Source organism: Blennius ocellaris (assembly GCF_963422515.1).
Source record: "Blennius ocellaris genome assembly, contig: SCAFFOLD_61, whole genome shotgun sequence".
NCBI lineage: Eukaryota > Metazoa > Chordata > Actinopteri > Blenniiformes > Blenniidae > Blennius > Blennius ocellaris.
The window spans coordinates 216,939-237,809 of record NW_027662143.1 but is presented as its reverse complement, the minus strand read 5'-3'; the positions used below and the strand labels follow the sequence as shown (position 1 = coordinate 237,809).

Genomic DNA, 20,871 nt, shown 5'->3' with positions numbered 1-20,871 from the left:
CATCCACCGCCTGACGGCTTAGTTCAACCAATGGTCAAAATGTTCTACCTAGGAGCCACAGAACACACCTCACTCAGGTGTTCTACCTAGGGGCCACAGAACACCTCACTCAGGTGTTCTACCTGGGAGCCACAGAACACCTCACTCAGGTGTTCTACCTAGGAGCCACAGAGCACCTCACTCAGGTGTTCTACCTGGGAGCCACAGAACACCTCACTCAGGTGTTCTACCTAGGAGCCACAGAACACCTCACTCAGGTGTTCTACCTAGGAGCCACAGAGCACCTCACTCAGGTGTTCTACCTGGGAGCCACAGTAGAACACGTCACTCAGGTGTTCTACCTAGGAGCCACAGAACACCTCACTCAGGTGTTCTACCTAGGAGCCACAGAGCACCTCACTCAGGTGTTCTACCTAGGAGCCACAGAACACCTCACTCAGGTGTTTCTACCTAGGAGCCACAGAGCACCTCACTCAGGTGTTCTACCTGGGAGCCACAGAGCACCTCACTCAGGTGTTCTACCTAGGAGCCACAGAACACCTCACTCAGGTGTTCTACCTGGGAGCCACAGTAGAACACGTCACTCAGGTGTTCTACCTAGGAGCCACAGAGCACCTCACCTCAGGTTTTCTACCTAGGAGCCACAGTAGAACACCTCACTCTTCATGGATGACATCATGGGAAGAACAATCCTAGTGTTTATGTCCCCTGTCAGTCACGTCACCACTAAATAGCTGACAAAGGGTTAAAGAGGAAGCAGCCCTCCGCCCTCCACCCTCCGCCCTCCGCCCTCCATCCTCCACCCTCCGTCCTCCGCCGGAGGCGGTGGTCTGTTTGACTGAAACAAGCAATAAGGACAAATAATGACATTTTGGACAAAAGACACGAGGTCGACGTCCACAAGAGAGCAGCTTGGAGCTTTTTATGACGGACGACGTCTTCCTGCTTCACCTCCGACAGGACAGACGCAGGACAGGCGCAGGACAGACGCAGGACAGCGCAGGACAGACGCAGGACAGACGGAGGACAGACTCAGGACAGACGCAGGACAGACAACAAACAAACAAAACTTAGTATGAGACTGGAAACTCCAGCAAACAAACTACAACACAGGAAATCACAAGATCTGAACACCAATGGGTGTGTGTGTGTGTGTGTGTGTGTGTGTGTGTGTGTGTGTGTGTGTGTGTGGTGTGTGTGTGTGTGTGTGTGTGTGTGTGTGTGTGTGTGTGTGTGTGTGTGTGTGTGTGTTGTGTGTGTGTGTGTGTGTGTGTGTGTCTGCTAGACCTGAGATGTATTGATTGTTGCAGGAAGTGCAGTCTGATATTTCACAGCACTTCCTGAGTCTGATTCACAAACCTTCAGAGGATGGAGGGAAGATGGAGGGAGGATGGAGGGGGGTGGAGGGAGGGTGGAGGGAAGATGGAGGGAGGAGGGAGGGAAGATGGATGGAGGAGGGAGGATGGAGGGAGGATGGAAAATGGATGGAGGAGGGAGGATGGAGGGAGGAGGAAGGATGGAGGATGGAGGGAGGATGGAGGGAGGATGGAGGGGAGGATGGAGGGAGGATGGAGGATGGAGGGAAGATGGATGGAGGAGGGAGGACCAGACTCAGACTAAACCTGGTCCTGGTCCTGGTCCTCCCTGGTCTCTACTGGAAGCGATGTGAGCGAAGCAACAAACGAGTGAAACACAAAGTGTCCTGAGGAAACTTCATTTCCATAATTCGACCTGATATCAGGAGGAAGAAGAACCTTTTCTTCCCATCATCATGAACGAATGAATGAACGAATGAATGAATGAATGAATGAACGAATGAACGAACGAATGAAGCTGAGCGACAGACTGGAGGAGCTTCAGACATTCAGACGAGTTTCTTAGAGAGACGACGTCCAACATCTGGAAAGAAAGACACCTGCTGTACGCACACACACACACACACACACACACACACACACACACACACACACACACACACCCTGGACGGAGGAAACTGAAGGGGAATGGGAGGTGATTTGCAAAGGTTCAGCTGCAGCCCTGACCTCTGTGTGTGTGTGTGTGTGTGTGTGTGTGTGTGTGTGTGTGTGTGTGTGTGTGTGTGTGTGTGTGTGTGTGTGTGTGTGTGTGTGTGTGTGTGTGTGTGTGTGTGTGTGTGTGTGTGTGTGTGTGTGTGTGTGTGTGTGTGTGTGTGTGTGTGTGTGTGTGTGTGTGTGTGTGTAAGAACATAATTAAACAGGGCAGACAGATGAGCCCAGTGAAAAGGCTAAAGGTCACATAGGATAAGTCAGCTTGTACGACCCTGACACTGACACTGACACACGCACACACACACACACACACACACACACACACACACACACACACACACACACACACACACACACACACACACACACACACACACACACACACACACACACACACACACACACACACACACACACACACACACACACACACACACACACACACACACACACACACACACACACACACACACACACACAGTCTTGACGTAAACACGTAGCCTTGGCAGTGTTTCTTTGGGGGGGGGGTCTCAGAATGGGGTCTTTGTGTGGGGGGGGCGGCTCCACGCGCTGCATCACCTCGTCTTGTCTTCAGATCTACAATTACTTTAATTATCAGCAAGAAGCTTCAAGGCCTCCATTGTTTCCTCGCTGGAGGACGACAAGAGGACGGCGCTCTCAACCTGCACTGTCTGAGGGGCTGCGGGGGGGCTGTGGGGGGCTACGGGGGCCTGCAGGGGGCTACGGGGGGCTGCAGGGGGCTGCGGGGGGGCTGCAGTGGGCTGCGGGGGGCTGCAGGGGGCTGCGGGGGGCCTGTGGGGGGGCTGCAGGGGGCTGCGGGGGGCCTGCAGGGGGCTGCGGGGGGCCTGTGGGGGGCTGCAGGGGGCCTGCGGGGGGGCTGCAGGGGGCTGCGGGGGGCGCCGCACGGAGGAAGTGAACATCAGCTGTGACTTGAAGCTCCACCAGAGACACTTTTAGCCTGCTGGTACCTGAGACACGTCCGTGCCAGGAAGGGGGAGGGGGGGGTGGGGGGGGGGGGGTGGTGGTTGTGGGGGAGAGGGGGGGTGGGGGGGGATCCCCTTTCAGCATATTGTTTTATTTAGCGAGGGTGCGGCTGCTTCATTTGCCAGAGTGAGCGGAGGGGCTGGGTGGAGGAGCGAGGCCGAGGACGGCTGTCCCGTCTCCAAGAGGGACGTTAACCACATTATGGGTCTTTGTTTCCAACACTTCATTCCTGAGGGGTAAACCGAGCCCCCCCCACCCCCCCCACCAAGAGGCCCCTGAAACCTTCCACCTTCACTTCCTGCCGAGGCGCCGCTGCACTTCTGCAGGCCGTCCTCAGATCACCGCCGCTCTCAGAGGACGGACTTTTGAGAGACGCCTCCATTCTTTCTTCTCGACGTCTTTTTACGAAGCTGCACTTTGGCTGCAGTCACGTTGCTTTTCTTCACGCGACTCCATCGACCACGGAGTCAGTTTGAACATTTAGGACGCCGTCGTCTGCATACGTGGAGGACGTCTCCTGGCCGTCCAGCATGGAGGAGGACAGAGCAGGATGGAGGAGGACAGAGCGAATGACTGGAGGGGCCCCCCCGCGGTGGAGGAGGATGGAGGAGGATGGAGGAGGAAGGAGCAGGATGGAGGAGGAAGGAGGAGGATGGAGCAGGATTGAGGAGGAAGGAGGAGGAAGGAGCAGGATGGAGGAGGACGGAGGGGGATGGAGGAGGAAGGAGCAGGATGGAGGAGGACGGAGGAGGAAGGAGCAGGATGGAGGAGGACGGAGGAGGAAGGAGCAGGATGGAGGAGACGGAGGAGGAAGGAGCAGGATGGAGGAGGATGGAGGAGGACAGAGCAGGACGGAGGAGGACGGAGGACGGAGGAGGATGGAGGAGGACAGAGGAGGATGGAGGAGGACGGAGGAGGACGGAGGAGGACGGAGGAGGACGGAGGAGGACTGATGAGGACGGAGGAGGACGGAGGAGGATGGAGGAGGATGGAGGAGGACAGAGGAGGATGGAGGAGGACGGATGAGGACGAGGAGGACAGAGGAGGACGGAGGAGGACGGAGGAGGACGGAGGAGGAAGGAGCAGGATGGAGGAGGACAGAGCAGGATGGAGGACGACTGAGCAGGATGGAGGAGGACGGAGGAGGTTGGAGGAGGACGGAGGAGGATGGAGGAGGACTGAGGACGGAGGAGGTTGGAGGAGGACGGAGGAGGACGGAGGAGGACGGAGGAGGATGGAGGAGGACGGAGCAGGACGGAGGAGGACGGAGGAGGACGGAGGAGGACGGAGCAGGACGGAGGAGGACGAGAGGACGGAGCAGGACGGGAGGAGGGATGGAGGAGGACTGATGAGGACGGAGGAGGACGGAGGACGGAGGAGGACGGAGGAGGACAGAGGAGGGTGGAGGAGGACGGAGGAGGACGGAGGAGGGGGAATCAAACAATGAGCGCCGGTCCGTGACTCAGGCTCTTCTGAAGCGTTGAGCGTTCAGTGAGGGTGGGGGCGGCTTCTCGCCTCGATCTGCCCCACAATCATACATCTACAGCTGATTCCCCCACAAAGGGGCCGACAAAGGCCGGCCAGTAGTCCGTCCCCCCCCCCCCCCCCCTCCCCCACCCCCCCCCCTCCTCCCCCCCCACCACAACAATAGCCCTCCGGGCTCCTGGGAGCTGCCCTTCCACGTGGCCGAGCCCGGCCTCTCCCACCCCCACGCTTCTTCAAGGGGCAACAAAGAGTTTCGTCAAGACCTCTCAACACAAAGCCCACCTCAGGTCCTGGTCCAGGTCCAGGTCCAGGTCCTGGTCCAGATCCTGGTCCTGGTCCAGGTCCAGGTCCTGGAGCCGACACACGTTTTCATTGGTCCTTGATTCTTGCTGGACAGCGAAGCAGGGCAGATGGTAAAAACACTGCAGGCCAACGTCTGGGCTTAATCCGCTTTCCTGTCAGACTGCTGGATTATGAACCTGGTTCTGCCGGCTGGAGAACCGCAGGACGTTCTGCAGGCTGGAGAACCGCGGGACGTTCCACCGGAGCGCTGAACGTTCTGGGTCATCGTCCCAGGTTCCACAGCAAAAGGAGAATTGTCAGGAGGCGTTGAGGGGAAACAAAGAGGCGTCGTGACGGAGGCTCACTGTGACCAGCTAACCTGCTCAGTGGCGGAGGGGTTGGCGGTTCGAATCCCTCTGAGTCGCCATCCGACGGGCGTCATGCCTGCGTGTCCCAGGGCAGCCGCGTTGAATGAATAATGGTTCCCGTACGCGCTTCAAGTGGCCTGAAGAAGAACCACCGAGTCGTTACTATTATTAAGAGAAGCTCCTCCGAACGAGGAGTCTGATCGCGCAGCGAGGGCTGTGAACGACGGAACACGACGCGTCGAAAAGATGGCCGACGACGCCACACAGCAGATCTCAGGAGACGCCGGGAGTTGGCAACTGACACTGACCATACATCTACAACCGTACAGCCGTACAGACGAGGATGTGCAGAAGGTGAATTTAACATGGATAGAAATGCATCTTCGCAGCTCAAAGAGCTCTGGAGCCGCGATCAGGAGGAAGATAAGAGTGTGGTTTACTGTCCGTCTGGATGCTCCACCCACCTCCACCCACCTCCACCCACCTCCACCCACCTCCACCCAGCACCGACAACCTTCGGGCCGCCTCACGGCGCCGCTCGGCGAATAAAACCCGGCGGGTGGAAACGACGGAGAGCGTTTTGTGTTTGAGCACAATTCTGTCCGCCTCTGGATCCACGTGAAGACTCGGGAGGCTCTGCGGGGGCGGGAGGGTGGGGGGGGCGGGGGGGGTGGGTGTCTGTGTGTACTTATTGTGTGCGTGAGTGAGACGATGCAGCTCGGAGAGGATTGTGTGTGGTGGTGGAGGGGGTGGTGGAGGGGGGGGGAATCACTGTGGGAGACAGGCAGATGGGGATGGAAATGAGTAGGCAGTGAGCTCATGCTAATCTCCTCCTCCAGCTTCTACAGCTGATCCAGGCACAAAACAACACACACACGCACGCACGCACACACACACACACACACACACACACACACACACACACACTCTGCACGACTGCACTCCCAAATGAGGCGTCTCAATCGTTCTACATCTTTCAGATCTACGCCGGATCTTCTGATAAAATCTGGGCAGAACCAAGAGCCAGAGGATCACCAGGCTTCGACGCATGCTAATTTATCTTGGAGAGTGTGTGTGTGTGTGTGTGTGTGTGTGTGTGTGTGTGTGTGTGTGTGTGTGTGTGTGTGTGTGTGTGTGTGTGTGTGCAGACAGTCATCTGCCCCCTGGGACTCGCTCGGCGGCGTGTGATTGGTGGGCCGTGCCTCTGGGGGGGGGGGGGGGGCGGCCGGGGTGAGGAGGGTCATCTCTTTATTTAGGGAGGCAAAGGTCATGTGACGGTAGCGGCTGGGGGAGGGGGGACGGCGGACTCCAGAGGTCAACGCTGCCGTCACATGACAAAGGAGGTCCTGGATGATGCAGCACTAACCGGCCCTCTTTACAGACCCGGGAGTTTTAGACAACGTGTGGAAAGGGGGGGGGGGGGGGGGGGGGGGGCTTTCTGGAAACACTCCAGATCCGTGTAGACCACTAACTGCTGGTCCTGGTCCAAGTCCTGGTCCTGGTCCTGGTCATAGCCGGGGTAACTAGTCGTCCTGCACATAAAGGTTCTCCCAGGACTCCCAGTCCTTAGTCTCCTGGACTTTTATTTTGACAGTCACTGGTGTGTGTGAGCCTGACGCTCTTTAGCATGTAGCATGTAGCATGTAGCATGGCTCGGAGCGCGTGTGCCGCGCAGCTAGCCCACTGAGCAACACCCGCTTGACTGTGCTGGTGATGAAGTTGCTGCCGTTCTGTGAACTTCCTCTTGTCATCTTGTCAGAACTTCCTGTCATCAGTTCTGAGGAACCCAGTGAAGCGTCGGGTCCGTTTGGTTCCGAGGCCGAGAAACTAACAGTACAAGTTACTAGAGTACTAGAGTTACTAGAGTATTTGATTAGTGTGGCTGGAGCCGATGGTCTGGCCGTCGTGGTGCTGAGATTCATTCACAGATCTGAATTTCACTTGACGGTCGTTCAGTCAGTCGTTCGGTCGGTCGTTCGGTCAGTCTTTTGGTCAGTCTTTCAGTCAGTCGTTTGGTCGGTCAGTCGTTCGGTCAGTCTTTCAGTCAGTCGTTCGGTCAGTCGTTCGGTCAGTCTTTCAGTCAGTCTTTCAGTCAGTCGTTCGGTCAGTCTTTCAGTCAGTCTTTCAGTCAGTCGTTTGGTCGGTCAGTCGTTCGGTCAGTCTTTCAGTCAGTCTTTCAGTCAGTCTTTCAGTCAGTCTTTCAGTCAGTCTTTCAGTCAGTCGTTCGGTCAGTCTTTCAGTCAGTCGTTCGGTCAGTCTTTCAGTCAGTCGTTCGGTCGGTCAGTCGTTCAGTCAGTCGTTCAGTCAGTCTTTCAGTCAGTCAGTCTTTCAGTCAGTCTTTCAGTCAGTCAGTCGTTCAGTCAGTCTTTCAGTCAGTCTTTCAGTCAGTCGTTCGGTCGGTCAGTCGTTCAGTCGGTCAGTCGTTCGGTCAGCCAATCAGGTGCCTTCAACGCTTCCCACCAGCAAATCGTTTCTCCTCTGGACTCCTCGGCTCCTGACACTTTCGCCTCCCGGCAGATCCGGGCCTTCTAATTGGCCGATTTCTCGCCTGCACACCCGAGCAGCCGCTGGAGAAGCTCGGCCGGCGGAGAGGAGGCGTGAGGCGACGGAGGACGTGTAGTGATGGCAGGAGCCGGTCTGGCGGTGCCATGTGGGCCCATGAATATTTCAAAGACGCTCATTAAATAAACACGCCGGACCTCAGCGCCTACGGAAACCCGCCATCAATATTGAATGGACGCCGACAAAAAAAAAAAAAAAGTGAGCAGTGTGGCTTGCGAGCCGAAGCGATTGAGGCCAGACGTCAAGCCGACCGAGGACAAGCTTCTTTTTCACGCAACACCTGGAGGAGGTCAGCGGGTTCCAGCTTCCGTGCCGCAAGAATCCCCGAGGAGACGCCGGGTCCTTTGAAGTCTTCAGAGTAGCCGCGGCCAGCGAGTGCGCTTGTTAGCTTCACGCTTTATCGGAGAGCGAGGAATATTTTGACAGGGAGTCCTGCGAGCGGGACGACTCTCGCTCCTCCACCCGGGGTGGACGCCACCCCCCCCCCCCCCACCCCCCCACCACCACCCCCCCAGCTTCCTCAGCGCCACTCTGCCAGACGACTCACATGCATGGCTGCTCGTTTCTTCCTCTTCGTCTCTCCCCCTCTTATTTGCTGCTCGTCTTCATTTGCACGTCGGCCGACTTCCTGTCAGGTGCATTAAAACGCTTCCTGATGCTCTTCACACTTCTTCTCCTTTGTTGTTGTGGTGATTTTTCAGTTCAGCAGGGCCTCCATACAGAGAACATACATTTGTGATGGAGGTGGAGTGGAGGTGGAGGAGGGGAGTGGTGGTGGAGGAGGGGAGTGGTGGTGGAGGAGGGGAGTGGTGGTGGAGGAGGGTGAGGGTGGAGGAGGGTGAGGGGAGTGGTGGTGGAGGAGGGTGAGGGGAGTGGAGGTGGAGGAGGGTGAGGGGGGTGGAGGTGGAGGTGGGTGAGGTGGTGGAGGTGGAGGAGGGGAGTGGTGGTGGAGGAGGGTGAGGGAGGTGGAGGTGGAGGAGGAGAGTGGTGGTGGAGGAGGAGGGTGAGGGGGTGGAGGAGGGTGAGGGGAGTGGAGGTGGAGGAGGAGGGTGAGGGGGTGGAGGTGGAGGAGGGGAGTGGAGGTGGAGGAGGAGGGTGAGGGGGTGGAGGAGGGTGAGGGGAGTGGAGGTGGAGGAGGAGGGTGAGGGGGTGGAGGTGGAGGAGGGGAGTGGTGGTGGAGGAGGGTGAGGGAGGTGGAGGTGGAGGTGGAGGAGGGGAGTGGAGGTGGAGGAGGGTGAGGGGAGTGGAGGTGGAGGAGGAGGGTGAGGGGGTGGAGGTGGAGGAGGGTGTAGAGGTGGAGGAGGGGAGTGGTGGTGGAGGAGGGTGAGGGAGGTGGAGGTGGAGGTGGAGGAGGGGAGTGGTGGTGGAGGAGGGTGAGGGAGATGGAGGTGGAGGAGGGTGAGGGGAGTGGTGGTGGAGGAGGGTGAGGGGAGTGGTGGTGGAGGAGGGTGAGGGGAGTGGTGGTGGAGGAGGGTGAGGGGGTGGAGGTGGAGGCGGAGAGTGGTGGTGGAGGAGGGTGAGGGTGGAGGAGGGTGAGGGGAGTGGTGGTGGAGGAGGGTGAAGGTGAGGGGAGGTGGAGGAGGGTGAGGGGAGTGGAGGTGGAGGAGGGGAGTGGTGGTGGAGGAGGGTGAGGGGGGTGGAGGTGGAGGATGTGTGTAGCGGTGGAGGAGGGTGAGGGGGTGGAGGTGGAGGAGGAGAGTGGTGGTGGAGGAGGGTGAGGAGGTGGAGGTGGAGGAGGAGAGTGGTGGTGGAGGAGGGTGAGGAGGTGGAGGTGGAGGAGGAGAGTGGTGGTGGAGGAGGGTGAGGAGGTGGAGCTGGAGGAAGGGAGTGGAGGAGGGGAGTGGAGCTGGAGGAGGGTGAGGGGGGTGGAGGTGGAGGAGGGTGTAGAGGTGGAGGAGGGTGAGGGGAGTGGAGGTGGAGGTGGGTGTAGAGGTGGAGGATGGTGAGGGGAGTGGAGGTGGAGGTGGGTGTAGAGGTGGAGGAGGGTGAGGGGAGTGGAGGTGGAGGAGGGGAGTGGTGGTGGAGGAGGGTGAGGGGGGTGGAGGTGGAGGAGGGTGTAGAGGTGGAGGAGGGTGAGGGGGGTGGAGGTGGAGGAGGGTGAGGGGGTGGAGGTGGAGGAGGGTGTAGAGGTGGAGGAGGGTGAGGGGGTGGAGGTGGAGGTGGAGGAGGGGAGTGGTGGTGGAGGAGGGGAGTGGAGCTGGAGGAGGGTGAGGGGTGGAGTTGGAGGAGGGGAGTGGAGCTGGAGGAGGGTGAGGGAGGTGGAGGTGGAGGAGGGTGAGGGTGGAGGAGTGTGAGGGTGGAGGAGGGTGGTGCAGCACACAATGTCTGGTACTGAGGGTTCCAGCCTCCAGCAGGTTCCTGAACTCGGCAGAGTGAAACCGAAGCCCAGCGAAGGTTTTGGAAGAAGGTTTGTCGGAGAGGAGAAAATAGAGCGAGGGCTTTATTTGTGGACGTCGTATAAACAACCGCCATCTTAACCCCCGGGGGGCCGCGGCGCTGCAGGCCCGCCGCCAAACCAGCGCCGCAGAACAAACGCCGTCCTCGTCGGAACGTCGCGGAACCCTGGCAGATGTTCAGCGCAGCCTTTTAAACAACTTCTCAAATCTGTCGCAGCCGGGAGAAAACTGCGGGGCTGCAGGAGCTGCAGGACACCAGAGTCTGGGTGACGGAGGAACGGGGGCCTGAAGGCACCAGAGTCTGGGTGACGGAGGAACGGGGGCCTGAAGGCACCAGAGTCTGGGTGACGGAGGAACGTGGGCCTGAAGGCACCAGAGTCTGGGTGACGGAGGAACTTCTAAAACAAAAGTCAACGGCGGGACCATGAAAATAGACACTGCAGCAGGAAATCTGTGGAACAGTTCCTCCTCTTGCCCACGCAGACAGACACGCTGCAGACGCTGCAGACGCTGCAGACCCTGCAGACGCTGCAGACGCTGCAGACGCTGCAGACGCTGCAGACGCTGCAGACGCTACAGACCCTGCAGACCCTGCAGACGCTGCAGACGCTGCCACCGTCACGTTTGGCCAATCAGCCGTGAGGAAGTGACGGAGAAATTCCCCCGGCAGCCGTTGGAGCCCACAGAGAGCAGCTGCTGTGCCGCACTCCCACATGGACATGGTGGACATGGAGGACATGGTGGACATGGAGGACAAGGAGGACACGGTGGACATGGAGGACACGGAGGACACGGAGGACATGGAGGACACGGAGGACATGGCAGCCTGCATCTGAAACAGGACGTGGACTGAGATCCCCTCTGGGAGTTCACTTCCTCTGACCCCCCCCTCCCCCCGCCCTCACCCCCCCCCTCCCCAAACAAGCAGCCCCTTCAGCTGGAGAGCAGCTGAGGAAGGGGGGGGCGGGGGGGGGGGGGGGGGGGGGGGTGTCTCCAGAGGGGTGGGGGGGGGGTCATGGAAGTAAAAGGGGGAGTTTTACTCTCCACTCTACTGTACGGTGCAATGAAATATTAATACACACACACACACACACACACACACACACACACACACACACACACACACACACACACACACACACACACACACACACACACACACACACACAGGAATGCAGAGCAGCAATCGCGGCACACGGAGCGTCGGCGTTCCGGACTTTTCCTCCAGCACGTATCTGGACACAGATGTTCCCACGCGGTCGAGCCGCCAGCCTCAGACCACATCTGGATTTCTTTACAGAAACGGAGGTCGGAACAAATCCGCCTCAAATAAAGTCCCTCGTCTGCAGCCGGCATGTTTAGAACAGGACTTCCTTCACGCCGTCACATGACCTGCTCACTGCGGCTCCTGCCGGATCATCATCCTCATCATATCATCACTATATCATCAGCATATCATCAGCATATCATCAGCATATCATCATATCGACACTGTGAAAGCGACAGACGTCATCAATATCGCCGTCACGCCTCGAAGTGCACGAGGACTTCCGGCTCTTCCAGAAAAGCTCGAGCACATTCAATTCTAATGTTATTGCTAATGCTAAAGCTAATGCTAAAGCTAAGTCAAGATGCATTACCAGTCCACCAGCGAGCAGCACAACTCCCCAAGACGAAGACAATAATGGCTTTTTTTCACTTGAATCATTGTAACATTGTGACGTAAACAAGGCCTTTGTGTGTTTTGGTCCAGGGTTCAGTGTCTTTATCGTCAAAATAAAATGCTGCCAGTATAAATGTGTGTCTCAAGAGAAGATAGAGTCCCTGAACACGGGAGGCAGACAGGAAGTCTGACGTCACAGACAGGAAGTCTGACGTCACAGACAGGCTTCAGGCCGTCTGAATCGAGGACCAACGTCTCGGGAGACGGCAGGGGACTGAGTGATGGACGGTTTAACACGCCGTCCCCACATGTGGACACAAACACCCACTCCTGCAACGCGTCTCCTGCAACACGTCTCCTGCAACGAGCCTACAACACGTCTCCTGCAAGCACGTCTCCTGCAACACGTCTCCTGCAACGCGTCTCCTGCAACACGTCTCCTGCAACGAGCCTACAACACGTCTCCTGCAACACGTCTCCTGCAAGCACGTCTCCTGCAACGAGCCTACAACACGTCTTCTGCAACGAGTCTCCTGCAACACGTCTCCTGCAACACGTCTCCTGCAAGCACGTCTCCTGCAACGAGCCTACAACACGTCTCCTGCAACACGTCTCCTGCAACGAGTCTCCTGCAACGAATCTCCTGCAACGAGTCTCCTGCAACGAGTCTCCTGCAAGCACGTCTCCTGCAACGAGCCTACAACACGTCTCCTGCAACGAGTCTCCTGCAACACGTCTCCTGCAATGAGTCTCCTGCAAGCACGTCTCCTGCAACGAGCCTACAACACGTCTCCTGCAACGAGTCTCCTGCAACACGTCTCCTGCAACAAGCCTACAACACGTCTCCTGCAACGAGCCTACAACACGTCTCCTGCAACGAGCCTACAACACGTCTCCTGCAACACGTCTCCTGCAACGAATCTCCTGCAACGAGTCTCCTGCAACGAGTCTCCTGCAACGAGTCTCCTGCAACGAGTCTCCTGCAAGCATGTCTCCTGCAACGAGCCTACAACATGTCTCCTGCAACGAGTCTCCTGCAACGAGTCTCCTGCAACACGTCTCCTGCAACACGTCTCCTGCAAGCACGTCTCCTGCAACGAGCCTACAACACGTCTCCTGCAACGAATCTCCTGCAACATGTCTCCTGCAACGAGCCTACAACACGTCTCCTGCAACGAGCCTACAACACGTCTCCTGCAACACGTCTCCTGCAAGCACGTCTCCTGCAACGAGTCTCCTGCAACGAGTCTCCTGCAAGCACGTCTCCTGCAACGAGCCTACAACACGTCTCCTGCAACATGTCTCCTGCAAGCACGTCTCCTGCAACGAGCCTACAACACGTCTCCTGCAACGAGTCTCCTGCAACACGTCTCCTGCAACACGTCTCCTGCAAGCACGTCTCCTGCAACACGTCTCCTGCAACGAGTCTCCTGCAACACATCTCCTGCAACACGTCTCCTGCAAGCACGTCTCCTGCAACGAGCCTACAACACGTCTCCTGCAACACGTCTCCTGCAAGCACGTCTCCTGCAACGAGCCTACAACACGTCTCCTGCAACACGTCTCCTGCAACACGTCTCCTGCAACGAGCCTACAACACGTCTCCTGCAACGAGCCTACAACACGTCTCCTGCAATGAGTCTCCTGCAACGAGTCTCCTGCAACGAGTCTCCTGCAACACGTCTCCTGCAACGAATCTCCTGCAACGAATCTCCTGCAACGAGTCTCCTGCAACGAGTCTCCTGCAACGAGTCTCCTGCAACGAGTCTCCAGCAAGCATGTCTCCTGCAACGAGCCTACAACATGTCTCCTGCAACACGTCTCCTGCAACGAGTCTCCTGCAACACGTCTCCTGCAACGAGCCTACAACACGTCTCCTGCAACGAGCCTACAACACGTCTCCTGCAACACGTCTCCTGCAACACGTCTCCTGCAACACGTCTCCTGCAACACGTCTCCTGCAACGAGCCTACAACACGTCTCCTGCAACACGTCTCCTGCAAGCACGTCTCCTGCAACGAGCCTACAACACGTGTCCTGCAACGAGTCTCCTGCAACACGTCTCCTGCAGCGAGTCTAGTACAAGAGTCTAATACAACGAGTCTCCTGCAACGAATCTCCTGCAACGAATCTCCTGCAACGAGTCTAATACAAGAGTCTAATACAACGAGTCTAATACAACGAGTCTCCTGCAACGAGTCTCCTGCAACACGCCAAGCCGTTGACTCAAACAGCTCCGACGAGGATTTCAAAAGAGCGTCTGCAAGGAGGGAAGTGTGGCAATACCACTTCCTGCGTCTGTCTGCCTGCGAGACTGCTGCTAACACTTCAGTAATGGCCTCATTAATATTCACGGCGCCGCCCCGCTGACACACGACACCGCTGGCTGGCGTGGCGGCGCTCCAGACTCCACGCTCCACTCTCACATCCTCTGAGCGTTCTTTTCCTGCGCCGTGTGGAAATGTGCTGACAAAAGGAGCTCTGTTGTCATAAGTTGACGCCGTTTTCCTCGACTTGCAGCAGCGCGGCTGCGCTCATTAGTGCTGCTGGAAACGAGGCCACAGTAGAGGGGAGGAGGGAAGGAAGGGAGGAGTGGAGGAAGAAATGAGGGGCTCAACCCTCCGCTGCCCCGCCGGCACTTAGAGGAACACAAGAGGCCCCTGAGGGTGGAGGTCCTGGAGGTGGAGGTCCTTGAGGTGTGGCCACGGAGGGCCTGAGTGAAAGTGTGTGGCTGGCCTCCGTCCTGCACCATCCAACACCAACCGTCCTGCACCAACCGTCCTGCACTAACTGTCCTGCACCATCCAACACCAACCGTCCAACACCAACCATCCTGCACCTACCGTCCAGCACCAACCATCCAACACCAACCGTCCAACACCAACCGTCCAACACCAACCATCCTGCACCAACCGTCCAGCACCAACCGTCCTGCACCAACCGTCCTGCACTAACTGTCCTGCACCATCCAACACCAACCGTCCAACACCAACCATCCTGCACCAACCGTCCAGCACCAACCGTCCTGCACCGTCCAACACCAACCATCCTGCACCAACCGTCCTGCACCAACCGTCCTGCACCAACCGTCCTGCATCATCCAACACCAACCATCCAACACCAACCGTCCTGCACTAACCGTCCTGCACCAACCGTCCTGCACCATCCAACACCAACCGTCCAACACCAACCGTCCTGCACCAACCAACACCAACCGTCCAACACCAACCATCCTGCACCTACCGTCCTGCACCTACCGTCCTGCACCAACCAACACCAACCGTCCAACACCAACCATCCTGCACCTACCGTCCTGCACCAACCAACACCAACCGTCCAACACCAATCATCCTGCACCTACCGTCCTGCACCTACTGTCCTGCACCAACCATCCTGCACCAACCAACACCAACCGTCCAACACCAACCATCCTGCACCAACCGTCCTGCACCAACCAACACAACCGTCCAACACCAACCATCCTGCACCTACCGTCCTGCACCAACCATCCTGCACCAACCCTCCAACACCAACCATCCTGCACCAACCGTCCAACACCAACCGTCCAACACCAACCGTCCTGCACCAACCACCCTGCACCATCCTGCACCATCCCTCCATCACCAGCCCTCCAACACTCACCATCCTTCCAGCTGCACCAACCAGCACACGCCACTCAGAACTCAACACCCTGCACCCACAACCGAGCCACCAACCACTAACCACCCTGCATCCTGCACCCACTACCAAGTTCTAACCACCCCCGCCACCCTGCACCAACCACCCACCACCCCCGCCACCCCGCACCACCCACCCACCACCCTGCAGCCTGGAGTGAGGAGGAAAGAAGGAGCGTGCAGAGAGGAGGTGCGGGAGGTGCGTGTATGTCAGAGGTGGGTGGTGGCTGGCCCGGGGTCGGTGGATGTTGCGGAGGCGGGGTGGGGGGTGGGGGGGGGGGGGTTTGATGTTTGCTGAATGCCCCCCTTTGTTGGGATCATATTATGTTCCCACCACAATACTCCCAGAACCCTGCTTCATCAGCTCCATTCATGTGTAACAGTTCATGCAAATGGACCCTCTAGCCTCTTTCTACTCGTGGAGGGTGGGTGGGGGTGGAGGGTGGTGGAGGGTGGGGGATGGGCTGGTGGGGGTCTCTTGTTTTTATCAGTCTACTACACCAGCTAACTCTTCTTTCTACAAACTCCTGCAAACACAGCAGAGTGTAGATTACAAGCCCTCCATGCAGTATTTACAGTCAGTCACCCGCCCAGGAGGCACAAACGAGGGGGTCTGGGGGGGTCTGGGGGGGTCTGGGGGGGGGGGGGGGGTCCGCTGCCGGGCCAGGACATGTGGGACCACTTTAAAAAAAAAAAAAAAACACTCCCAGTCCCTCACGGGAAGACGTCCAGGACAGGGCTGCAGCCCTCGGCCGGCTGGAGCCACAATAATTCACATTTCTGCGGAACTTCCTGCAGTAAAACAGCCGCCGACGGGAAACGCAGCTCAAAATATGTGAAATAAAGAAACGCGTCCGTCCTGTACCACAACTAATATCTCTTACTGCTCACACACTGATTCACTTCTGGTTTGGCGGCTTTCGGTTTCGGCGGCTTCGTATTTCCAGGTGCAGCCAGAAACATGAACGGACGTGTTCAGGGCTTTCAAAGTGGTTGGATTGATTTGCACAACTTGAAAGTGTCTGGACTTTTGTTTTTTTTGTTTTTTTAAGTTGAACAGTTTCAGTTGAACTTCTCACAACTTAAAATAAACAAGTTGGCTCAACAAGTACAAACCTTTAAAATAACACGAGAAGTTCATTTTTATTATTATTACTAGACGGACAAACGTTAAAATAAATGTGAAGTGTGTGAATGTAAAACAAGTCGATTGTGGAGCTGTCCGTACACGACGTGACGTGACGTCACAGGGAATCCTGGGTAAAGATGCTTCACGCAGCTTTTCGCAGAAAAAACGAGCCGATTGAGCTGAAAAAGCAGGAATCCTGATATTTATCCACACCAGCAGTGTGTTTTAACCCCCGAGTCTCTGATCAGGACACACACACACACACACACACACACGCACACACGCACACACACACACACCAGGGTAGGTTCAGTGTTTACAACCTCCTGTTGAGCCTCCAACTGCTGAATGACAGCGTCTGACCCGCCACAATAAAAGTCCGCCTGAGAGGAAAATAATGACTTTATGGCCGCCAGACGCGTTCTGCTGTCACTGATGAGATCCAACCCCACAGCACAGCCCCCCCCCTGGGGGTCTGGACCTGAACCAGGGGCCACAGGGGCCCTTCAGAGGGTCCCGAGGACCAGGGGCCACAGACAAGAGAGAAACCAGGGCCCCCTGCTCTCACTTTCCAGAACCACACCAGCCTGCAGAGGAAATCCCAGACCACGTCCCCCCCCCCCCCCCCTACAAGGACACAGCAGACCCCAGAAGACGTGCAGGTCTAGACCAGTCCCCGTCCCTCCTCTGGAACCAGCTTTAAAGTAAAGTTTGGACTGAGTTGTTGAGGCTCTGCCTCCTGGGGGGGTCCTGGTCCTCAGACACTCAGACCCCCCCCCTAGGGGGTCCTGACAGAGCGGAGGACGGGACAGACACTCACCCTGGACGAGGCTTTCCTCTTGTACTTGTTGGCGAAGTCGAACTTCTCCTTCACGTCGTCCAGCCGCCGCTCCAGGCGGCCCTTCTCCTCCTTGGCCGTGTAATCCTGGCCCAGCAGCACGTAGGCCCTCCAGTTGGCCGAGTCGAAGCCCCAGTGGCACGTGCGGTTCTCCTGCGCCTTGTGGCTGTGCACCACGAACTTGTGCGGCGCGTACATGAGCCTGCAGTCCAGGCACTGGACGCAGGCGGCGCCGGGGCTGCCGTACAGCTCCGGGACGAACAGCCCCTTGCAGCGGCCGAAGCACTCGTGGTACACCCTGAAGCTGCGCTCGGTGAGCTGCAGCTCCAGGGGGCCGCCGCCCCCAAGCCCGGGGGGCCCCAGACCCCCCAGCCCGGGCTCCTTCTTGCAGCGCGGCGGGTACGCGCCCCCGTAGACCAGCGCGTTGCACAGCCGCTCGGCGTCCGTCTTGGTGATGAGGCCGCAGGACGGCGCGGGGAAGGGCAGCACGCCCAGCACCTTCAGGATGTCCAGCTGCTCCGCCGTGCAGCGCGAGCAGTAGACGTGCAGCTCGTCGCACACGGAGTTGATCTGCTGCAGCGAGAAGTCGCGCAGCACCGTGTTGAGGATCTGCGGCAGGCACAGGCGCTTCTCGCCGCCGACCACGAAGCACGAGATGGTCTCGCCCTCCAGCACCGTCTCGCAGCGCTCCGTGGAGCGGTCGGACGGGAGGAAGAGCGGGCCCGGCACGGCGACGGGCGGCCGCTGCAGGACGGGCGGCGGCGGCGGCGGCTGCGGCTGCAGGACGGGCTCCGGCTCCTTGCCGTCCTTCCTGAAGAGCAGCTCGTGCTGCCAGCGCGCGGAGAACGCCGCCGGGCCGCCCAGCGAGCTCATGGAGCTGAGGTGGAACTGCTTCAGAGTTTGTTGCAGTCCCGGGTGAGGCTGGAAGCCCTGCCGGCTCACGGGCTCCATGCCGGCCGCCGAGCTGCGCGCGCGCGCGCGTCAATCCGCCCCGAACGTTCCGCCTCGCGACGCAGGACGACGACGACGACGACGACGACCACCCCCGGAGCCCCACCACAGCCGAACCGGGCCGCCAGGCGCGGCATCAAATAATCCACACACCGAAAAAGAAAAAAGAAAAAAAAAAAGAAAAAGTCCCGCACGAGACTTTCAGTGGGCGAGAGGCGGCCGGGCGCTCCGAGCCGCGGCGCGCCGACTGTCCATGTCCGAGGGTGAGGGTGGGGGGGTGGGGGTGGATGGAGGGGTGAGGAGGGAGGGGAGGGAGGAGGGGGGGAGGCAGGCCGGACTGCAGGCGAGAGGTCCGGACCAGAACCTGGACCGGAGACGCGCAGGGGGGACAGCAGGGGGGACAGCGGGTCCCGGGTCTCTGCTGCTTTCCGTCTCCGCTGTGGAGGAACTGATGTCTGTGGAGCCGCGAGGAGCCGAGTGAGGGAGGGGAGGGCGTCTCTCTCTCTCTCTCTCGCTCGCTCTCTCTCTCTCTTGCTTGCTCGCTCTCTCTCTCTCTTGCTTGCTCTCTCTCTCTCTCTCTTGCTCGCTCTCTCTCTCTCTCTCTTGCTTGCTCGCTCTCTCTCTCTCTTGCTTGCTCTCTCTCTCTCTCTCTTGCTCGCTCTCTCTCTCTCTCTCTTGCTTGCTCGCTCTCTCTCTCTCTCTCTCTCCTCTTGCTCGCTCTCTCTCTCTCTCTCTCTTGCTTGCTCGCTCTCTCTCTCTCTTGCTTGCTCTCTCTCTCTCTCTCTCTTGCTCGCTCTCTCTCTCTCTCTTGCTTGCTCGCTCTCTCTCTCTCTCTCTCTCCTCTTGCTCGCTCTCTCTCTCTCTCTCTCTTGCTTGCTCGCTCTCTCTCTCTCTCTCTCTCTTCTGGCTCGCTCGCTCTCTCTCTCTCCTCTTGCTCGCTCACGTTCGCTCTCTCTCTCTCTCTCTCTCTCTCTTGCTCGCTCTCTCTCTCTGTCTCTCTCTTCTGGCTCGCTCGGTCTCTCTCTCTCTCTCTCTCTCTCTGTCTTGCTCGCTCTCTCCTCTTGCTCGCTCACGTTCGCTCTCTCTCTCTCTCTCTCTCTTGCTCGCTCTCTCTCTCTGTCTCTCTCTCTTCTGGCTCGCTCGGTCTCTCTCTCTCTCTCTCTCTCTCTTGCTCGCTCTCTCTCTCTGTCTCTCTCTCTTCTGGCTCGCTCGGTCTCTCTCTCTCTCTCTCTCTCTGTCTTGCTCGCTCACGCTCTCTCTCTCTCTCTCTCTCTCTCTCTTGCTCGCTCTCTCCTCTTGCTCGCTCACGCTCGCTCTCTCTCCTCTCGCTCTCTCTCTCTCCTCTTGCACGCTCTCTCTCTCTCTCCCTCCCCCCCCCCCCCCCCCTCCAGATCCAGTGTCTGTCTCGCTCCAGGAATGTGAGTGACTCTGCAGCGGCTCTGCTCTCTTCCAGGAACAACCGTCCACGCGCACGCGCCTGCACTCCCCACTGACACGCGCGTGAACTACTTTCCGCACGCGCGCACAAAAAAAATAAAACTCCTCCGTACGCGCCCACACACGCACGCGTACGCGCTCCCGCTGAGTGCGCGCGCCGCTTCCAGGTGGAACCGGAAGGAGCGAGACGAGAAAATAAAGTTTCCCAGTGAAAATAAAGTTTCCCAGTGAGAATAATCGATTCTTGTAACTTCTCACTCAAATGTGTTACAATTCAGCCTGAACTCCGTTACTCATCGTTACTTTGTTACTCAGAGTAACTGTTACTCATCGTTACTTTGTTACTCAGAGTAACTTTGTTACTCAGAGTAACTTTACCAACAAGTTTCCCTCTTAGTGATGAAATTAAAGATTTTCAGAGACAATTGATGTCAAGTTGATGATCCTGGTGGGACGAGCCTGTAACTTCAGGACTGTACCTTCAGGAAGACTGTACCTTCAGGACTGTACCTTCAGGAAGACTGTACCTTCAGGAAGACTGTACCTTCAGGAGGACTGTACCTTCAGGAGGACTGTACCTTCAGGAGGACTGTACCTTCAGGAAGACTGTACCTTCAGGAGGACTGTACCTTCAGGAAGACTGTACCCTCAGGAGGACTGTACCTTCAGGAGGACTGTACCTTCAGGACTGTACCTTCAGGAGGACTGTACCTTCAGGACTGTACCTTCAGGACTGTACCTTCAGGAGGACTGTACCTTCAGGACTGTACCTTCAGGAAGACTGTACCTTCAGGACTGTACCTTCAGGAGGACTGTACCTTCAGGAGGACTGTACCTTCAGGAAGACTGTACCTTCAGGAGGACTGTACCCTCAGGAAGACTGTACCTTCAGGAGGACTGTACCTTCAGGACTGTACCTTCAGGAGGACTGTACCTTCAGGAGGACTGTACCTTCAGGAGGACTGTACCCTCAGGAAGACTGTACCTTCAGGAGGACTGTACCTTCAAGAGGACTGTACCTTCAGGAGGACTGTACCCTCAGGAAGACTGT

The 20,871-nt window shown here is 57.8% G+C and overlaps 1 protein-coding gene across 1 annotated transcript; it reads right to left on the bottom strand.

Moving 5' to 3' along the window:
* Nucleotides 1-17,372: 17,372 nt before the first annotated feature.
* LOC308148220 (ski oncogene-like) lies at nt 17,373-19,676 on the bottom strand (the record flags this gene model as incomplete). The annotated part of the gene is made up of 1 exon (XM_080521664.1): nt 17,373-19,676. Exon 1 carries the CDS (start codon nt 18,381-18,383, stop codon nt 17,373-17,375), a length of 1,011 nt encoding a protein of 336 aa, XP_080377790.1. The 5' UTR covers nt 18,384-19,676.
* Nucleotides 19,677-20,871: the final 1,195 nt, after the last annotated feature.